The sequence below is a fragment of the Gouania willdenowi genome, chromosome 15, assembly GCF_900634775.1.
Source record: "Gouania willdenowi chromosome 15, fGouWil2.1, whole genome shotgun sequence".
Lineage (NCBI taxonomy): Eukaryota > Metazoa > Chordata > Actinopteri > Blenniiformes > Gobiesocidae > Gouania > Gouania willdenowi.
Window position 1 is genome coordinate 336,695 of NC_041058.1, and position 8,163 is coordinate 344,857.

The 8,163-nt window shown below is 45.4% G+C and overlaps 1 protein-coding gene across 3 annotated transcripts in view; it reads left to right on the forward strand.

The window, feature by feature from the left end:
* LOC114476556 (uncharacterized) overlaps window positions 1-8,163 on the forward strand; it is a 38,134-nt gene that overhangs the window by 19,762 nt on the left and 10,209 nt on the right. Inside the window, exons 18-20 of one of the 3 annotated variants that reach the window (XR_003675614.1) lie at window positions 58-2,362; window positions 2,453-2,561; window positions 3,588-6,320. Coding sequence is in view for 2 of the 3 variants with exons in the window: in XM_028468159.1 (XP_028323960.1) it covers window positions 58-2,362; window positions 2,453-2,561; window positions 6,719-7,329 (3,025 nt within the window). In the remaining variant the exon portion in view is untranslated. Of the gene's footprint in view, window positions 1-57; window positions 2,363-2,452; window positions 2,562-3,587; window positions 7,672-8,163 lie in introns of those variants that run through there. The other 2 variants (XM_028468159.1, XM_028468160.1) reach the window with 2 other exon arrangements.

The following is an 8,163-nucleotide window of genomic DNA, read 5'->3' on the forward strand; positions in this document are numbered from 1 at the left end:
AAACTGTCAAGTCATGTTCATGTTGAAGGATGTTCCTCATGGCTTTGTGATTTTCAGGAAAAAGAAACTAGAGGCAGATAAAATGAAGGCTGTTGTAAAAAACCTCAGATCGCAAGACAGCAAAGTCAAAAGTTCTCTCAAAGATCAGTTTGGACGTGTCCTTAAGAAACGAAGCCCCAGCATTGATCGAGACAGCAGGAGAAGTCGGCACCGTTGCAGCAGAGAGCGTTCAAGCCGGCGTTCAAGAAGCCGCTCGACAAGTCGCAGCCGGAAACGTTACCGCAGACGGAGCCAGAGTCCCAAAACTACTCGGAGCAAAAGCTCCAGCTCACGCTCCAGAAGTCGAAGCCGGAGCAAGGACAAGGAGAAGGTCCCCAAGAAAAGAAGCAGAGAGCATGAAGACAGCCTCAGACGGAAAAGTCCTCCTCACAAGCGAGCAGGAGCCGTGGAGGAAGAACTGGCACGAAAGAAGCGAGAGCTTGAGGAGCTGAATGACATGATCGCATACAAAAAGTCTCTAATGGACTCCAGGGGTCAGGACCTGAGCCAGAAGGCATGTATTGATTACAATCACGGCAGAAATTCCGTCCCACTGACGCAGTACAAACCGGTCCGGTCCATCCTGAAGAATCGGCCCGACGAACCTGATAACTTTCCTGGTACTTCTTATGAGAAGCCAGTGTACAGCAAACCCTACAGTCCCTTTGAGGAACAGCAGTACAGAGATTGCTACGGCGATGCTCCAGACCCATACGCCAGACATGCATACGCCGACCGGCCTTACGGAGACCTGCCGTACGATGAGCGGCCTTACAAAGGCCGGCCATATGACAAGCAACCTTATAGAGACCAGCCGTACGACAAGCGGTTGTACGGAGACCGGCCTTACGTAGACCGGCCGTATGAAGAGCGGCTGTACGGTGAGTGTCCATATGAGAGTCGTTTGTATGAGGCCGACCCCCTCCCCTCACTAAGAGGACAGTATACCGACCGCTACCAAGTTCGTGACCAAACTCTTGGGGAAGGCTATTATGATTCTTATGATCCACCTCAGAGAAGCAAGTCTTTGGAGGCACAAGGTGGTTTTTCTCCTCATGGTTCTAGTCAGGAGCACATGTCCACCACCCAAACTGCTGCAGGTCCCACATGGCAGACCTCATTCAGACCTTCACCTCCAATAGATCCACCTGCTGGCGGAGCTTCTCCGACACAGAAGTCTTTAGAAGCTCATCTTTCACCTCAAGCTGAGAAACCTCCCCTGGACCGCTTCCTTGAAATGCTCAACAAAAAGAACATTGCTGAACCGGTGTCAAAGTCTGGGCCTGTCATGGATGACTTGCTCCCTCACGAGCGAGCGTTTCAAGATGGCAAAGGCTTTTCTCGTCTTGTGGGTTTGCCTCAGGAAATACCCGGTTTGTCCCTGGAAGTAGAAAAGATGCCTCTTGGACTGAACCTGCCCTCAGCAGAGGAACCAACCAAAGAACCAAAGGCTGAATCCTACTTAAAAATACAGAATCTACTGCAGACTATTGGCCTGAAGCTGAGCACTGAAGATGTGACAAAACTAGCCAACCAAGCTCAAGAACAAATCAGCAGCTCAAAGTCCTCTTCCAGAGAAAGAGAGACATCGTCGTTACCCAGAAAAGACCTGCAGTCCAGCAGAACTGGATCTGTTGAGTCTGATAACGGTTGCTTTTCTTGTCCTGCTCGATCCTCCAGTCTGGAGCCACTGACCAAAGCCAGAATGCCATTGTCCAATTATCAAGGGTACCTGGAAAACGAACTGCAACAACTCTCCAAAACTACAGGAAGTACACTTTCCACTCCTAACAACCCTCCTCCCACAAACAATACTGTTAGGTCTGCCCCTGACAACTGCCCCCCACCAACCACCACATCCACATTTGCACCAGCTCTTAAACAGCCAAGACTTCCTCCTGGACCACCTCCTGGACCTCCACCTGGACGTCCAACTCGACCTCCTCCTGGACCTCCACCAGGACCACCTCCTCGGCATGCTCTTGAACAGACTGTTTTTGCCTCCTCTAGTTTTTCAGTCGTACCTTTTCTGAGGCAGGTTTCATCTGGACCCTCAGGCTCTTCTCAACTCTCGCAGCTCGACGTGCCCGCCACACAACCATCAACACTCCTGTCAAAGAGTATTTCAAACAGTGGCCAGGCCACCATTTCTACCACAGTAGCCAGATGTTTGAAGGTCATTGAGACAGTGAAGTCTCTGGCTGTGCAGTCCCAGCCCAAGCCTTTAAAATCGGTTAAGTTCACCATCCCCATCGAACCGTCCCCCGTTAGCCTGGACGCTGAGCAGTTAGCCCAGGACATTCAGGCCAAGCAGAAGGAAAAGGTAAGACTCTGAGAGGTGGAGCATGGACTACAACTCACTGAGGTGCAGTCAGAAGAGAAAACCTTAGACTGTGTTTTGGTCTTGTTGCAGCTGGATCTGTACAACCAGAGGGTGTCTGAGAAGAGAGAGCAGCAGTTCAGAGAAAAACTAGCTCGCAGGAGGGAAAGAAAGAACACTGAAGATGGGCTGCCCTCCATCGGTAACCTCTTTACTTCCTTCACTCATACTCAGATGATGATTCCCATGCTTGTCTGATAGTTCTCCATCGTTCATTCTTTGTTTGATCTGCACCAACAGTTTTAGATGTTACCCCTAACGTACGTATCTCACATCGTGAGCTGTTGAGTTCTGCGTCTTCACCAGGTTTTCAAGTCCTGCCGATACGGAACATCACTTTAACGTTGTCTGTCTTCAGTGGTAGAAGCCCCCATTGAACAGTTTGACAAACACGTTTAAATGAAGCCCAGGCGTGTCGTGTACAAATACATGATGTGCAAATTTCAGACGTACGAAGCGTACAAAGTCCTTTAGAAAAGTCTCCATTTAAATTAGGACAGAACTGGGATGGACACAATACACCGAACTCTGATAGTCTTTACACTTTTTTCCATTGCTTTGCCGTAAGAGGGCAAGGTTTGGCACCTGTTTTAGATGTAGCGTTTCACACGCGACACCTTTACTTATTCATTAGAGTTGCAGCTAGGGAGTATTTTGGTAAACTTTGGTTACTTTTGCTCAATTTTAAAGATACAATCACTTATTAAATTCAACTTATTCATCACGTGCTGTTATGAAAAGTAGAACAGTTAGAAACATTCATACTTGAGTGATGTCAGCTAGTGCTAGGCGCTATGAGCTAGCATTTGGGCTTTGTTAGTGGACCCAACTAGTCTGACGTGGACTTTCCAGGTGGTACAACACAATTTGAGCTCCCACGTGTTTCCTTTGTGCGACTGCTAAACATTCTCCTTTCACAGTCCTGCAGCGTGACGTTCTACCGTTCCACTTTGCCAACACTGGCTAGCGATACACATGTGGGTATTGGGTCAAACTAAGGCAGCGTGGACAGGGAGGCGTCAGTTGCTCCAGCATGTGCTTGGATTCATGCTCACATTTATACATCAGGACTTTTTTGATCACGAGGAGCTGGATCGTGATCTCAGCCACTAATCGGGGAGGTCTCGCCCCGGTAACCATTCTGATCAATAATTTTGACCCATTTCAGTTCGTGGAAACACGGGTGAATCCAGAAAGCGTTCTTGGTTAGCGTTGAAGTACGTTCTGCGTAGATCTGGACGTGCTAACATACATGTGGTCACAGAAAGCGCTGATGGACAGCAGAAGCAGAGGTATCGCTGGTCTCTTCTCTCCTGGTATGCATGTGATATGCTGGTATCTAGACATGAGGCATCCCACAAGTTTGAGACTAGCCAGAGGAACCCACATCTTGTTTTTAGCTTGGCTAGCTTTATTAGAGCACTTGGATGTAAGCGGGAGAGTTTATTATTTATATCCAGCTTAATTTATTTAGTGAATTTCTAAACATGTTATAGCTTTCCTCACAGTTAGTTTGTAAGAGCGTCTGTAACTCTGAAATGTTTTACATTGTTAGCGTATGTGTCTAAAACAGGTTATGTAGCTTTAGATTGTCACATTAATTAAATCTGTCCTAGAATTTAATGCGATAGAACAGTTCTTCCATGTGATGATGTAATCGTTTGTTTACATGCTGCTGTGTAAAGTTAGTCTCTGAGCGACACTCAGAACCAAAGCTATCCTATCTATGTCTGTATATCTACGGCTTGGTGCGATCAGCTTGTTGATCACTTAAAACAATGTTCAGTCCTCGCGTGGATTCCTGTTTTTCTGTTGGACTTTTTTCTTCACTTCATTCATGAGAACAGACGATGTTCCTTAGATCTGCTCAGGGTAAGTTCTCTTCCTTCAGTTCAAAGCAGCGTATGAGAGGCGGAGCTTTAGAGAACATACTGTAGGTCCAGCCATCTTTCACAATAAATGAACGCTTTGTAAAGCTTTAACCAGAATGAAAGTCTAATGAACCTCCTGATGTGAGTGAGACTATAGACTAAGATTATGTTCAGTTCTCCTTAAAGAGAGTCAGTTAGTGTTGTGTTTGTAAAGCATTAGACAGTCACAGGCAAGACTGCAGCTCTTCAGGACTCTTATGTCTAATGTGTATTTGATCCAGTTTTTGCTCTTGGTTCACCTCTTCAGTTTCTCTGTAGACTTAAAATGCGTTCACACCCAACGTGACTTCAGTGACGCCTGTGAAGAGTCGCTTGAACAGCTGACTTCATCTCTTCATCTACCCAGTGACGTGTCGACCGGCGAAGTGAGGAAGAGAGAAACTCGCTGCAGATTAGATGTTGCAACACAGTGTCACTCGAAGTCGCTTGAAAAGTTTGACTTTTTCAAATTTAAGCAACTTTTAACACTCGGATCGTGCTATTGAGTGGCTGGAATTGCGCGAGTCATGTCACTTGAAGGGAGGTCATGTTTTTTTACATTGAGTTGAAATGTAATCTAGTCAATGAAGTCGTGTTCGGTGTGAATGCACCTTTAGGTTACGTTCACACTGCAGATTAATGCGGCCCAAATCAGATCTCTTAGAGACCCAGGACACTTTCAGATGTGATCCTCAATGTGATTAGTCAGTCAGATATTCTTTAATGATCTGTAGAAGTCATATTTATTATGAAATATAAACGAGCTCAGAAAAAACATCTGTGCATTAACAGCTGCAATGTGAATGTAGCTTTAGCTTAACCTTAAGTGACTTAAAGCTGATATCCAGAGTTTCTGAGAAATCTGCTTGTGATTCTTTTGAAATACAAAAAATATCTAACTAGTCTTTTACTACGGTCTGCTGGTGGTCATTCATATACATTAATGTATATAATGGGTTAAATGCAGAGGACAAATTTCATATCTGTAATAACATACAGTATATGACCAATGAAGGCAAAAGCCCACGTTTAATCTTAATCTTTAATCTTAATTTTTATAAACCCCTCCTTCATCCTATAGACCCCTATACAAATGGAAACGATCGTCGAGTGCACCCAGCCAAGAGGTTTCCACTTCCTGTTTTTGCGACTGTCATTCAAAGTGAACAACAGCAAATGGGTAAATATGATTATGGCTCTTACCTGACCCATAGACATATATCAATGTGACCTTGTTGTGTTCCGCGATGCACATGCAGAAAAGTAGAGGCGTGGCTTCTGGTAGATTGCAGAGGCAGAGGGAGGAAGTGAAGCTGTTTGGGGCAGGACATCGAGACGTTTCTCAGAAACTCCGGATATCAGCTTTAAGCTAAAGTTAGCGTGGACAAACACTCAGCAGCGTGACAGATGAACATGTTAGAAATATTTACATACGCACTGACATCATCAACACTGCACAGACTTCAGGTAGCAAAGAACAGTTTCTCTCCATTCCTTTTCGACGTTCTAAAGCGTGAGGACAGACACTGGAATATTTCCTCCCGATGCAGTAACTTGTGACGCTGTAAAACCCTGCCCTGGTTCTTTTTGATGCTCGCGGTTCAAACCTCTTGATCCATCAGCTCTTTGAGAAAAGAACGAGTGGAAACCAGAAGAAGGTTGGCAGTCTCAGGTCGGTCTTCAGTTCTTTGGTTTGTTCTGACGCTCACAGGTTTGACCAGGACTTAGTCCTGATCCAGACACGTTTCCTCTCTGAATGTTTGAAATGCTAACGTTCTCACTCCAACTCTACCTTCAGCAGCATTAAAGGACTTTCTATTGGGTGGAGTCTTTGTGTAAGAGTTTAGTGTTGAGGTGAATATGTTTCATTTCATTTATGTATTTATTTGACTCAGGACATCGTATATTAAGAAATGTCAGTAACCAGCGTCAACATAAATATGCATGATAGTTAGCATGATAGCTAAATTTCATCCGTTGTCGTAAGGCAGGTAAACGTGATTTAACTTTAGTTAAGCAACATGACATGATGAGACAAACATTAAACTTAAATCTACTATTTACAATAAGAAACAAGAGTCGGGAGTTAAAAGAGCCCAAGAAAAAAAGTACAATATTATCTATAGATGCATGACTGCTGTGTTGATCACTTGTTGTGGGAGTGGTTAGCAAGGGTTGTTAGGGTAACAGCTGGAGGATAGGTAGGTGATCCGAGTTTCATCACCGTAACAACACATCCCTCTGAACTCCAGTAGTTCAATGAGAAAATGTGTCATTACTAATCAATGACTGTGATTGGAGCAGCTTGTTAGATGCTAAACATCTCTGCTGGTGTAACGAAGGCATGTGTTTAATGCGTGTGGACATGTGGATGTGTTTGGATTCACAGAGAAGCCCCCAAGCAGCGAGCAGAAGAATGTGTGGATCTGCGGCCACTCCCTGGTGTTCTGGGCAGAGTCCCGGGCCAAGTCTCCTGAGGTGGGTATGCAGCTGGGGATGGACCCATGTAAGGTGAGCGTGTGGTGGAAGGGCGTGCAGGGCATGATGTGGTCTCAGCTGCTGCCTCAGCTCCACCAGCTGAAGGTCACATGGCCCAACCCGGATGTGCTCATCCTCCATCTGGGAGGAAATGACTTGAGCACCGACAGTCCCACTGACCTGCTCAGCTCCGTCAAGAAGGACCTTACGTCCATGAGGAGCATCTTCCCTCGCTGTCTGCTCGTCTGGTCCAACATCCTGCCTCGGAGGACGTGGCGTCACTGCCCCGACAGTCAGGAGGTGGACCTGGTTCGCTCCACCATCAACCGACGCATCCAGAACATCGTGGCCGAGCTCGGCGGCTCCTCGCTGAGCCATGACAACATCCGCTGCGGCGCCAACACAGGCATGTATCGCTCAGATGGAGTTCATCTGTCGCCCAAAGGCATTGACGTGTTCAACCTCAACCTGCAAGACTTCCTGGAGAAATGGGAACTGAGCGCTGCTTCAGAGAGCAACTGAAGGTCCCCCAACCACATGTTTGTTTGAGCTTCTCCTCCATCTAGACCTTTACTCCAGTCTGAGAACCAACACTCACTGTATCGTTCTTTGTTGTTTCTTGTCTGTTTTTCATTGAATAAAGATTTGTTTGAGGAGGTAAAAAACAGCTCTGGGTATAAATCACACCTTCCATGTCAAACTCAGGCAGTGACTTATAAAACAAACACTCAAGTCATCATTTATGATGCGACAGTACCCCTACTAGAATGTAGTGTTGGTGGTGGTGGGAGGGGCCGATGGCGCACTATGGCAGCCTCACTTCTGTCAGTCTACCCCAGGGCAGCTGTGGCTACAATAGTAGCTCACCACCACTAAGTGTGGAGTGAAAGAATGTCTTCATTTTGTAAAGCGACTTTGTGTTCCCAAAAAAGCGTTATATAAAATTGATGCATTATTATTCGTGGGTAAACGTCAGTAGTAACCAACGCTCAAACAGAGTGTAGTTCAGTGATTCACCACCAGGGGTTTCAGGTCCTTTTTCAGTGATTTTAATGGACAAATTTACCATAAACTAACAATATTATTACTCAGTAAAACATTGTGATTGATGCTGTCGATGCCTTTGATCTCAACTCTGACGATAGCAGACGATAATAAATTACATTGTTTTAAACACACTTATTTTAAGTTTGATGAAGCCTTAGGGAACCAATGAAAAGAAAGGAAAGAGCTGAGAAAGTGTTTGTGTCCATGACATCATTACATATTTACACACATGAGGATGAGCAGTAAACACGTTAGCATTAGCTTTGGTAGCAGATTATAATTCCTGCTTTAAAAAATCCAAACACATTG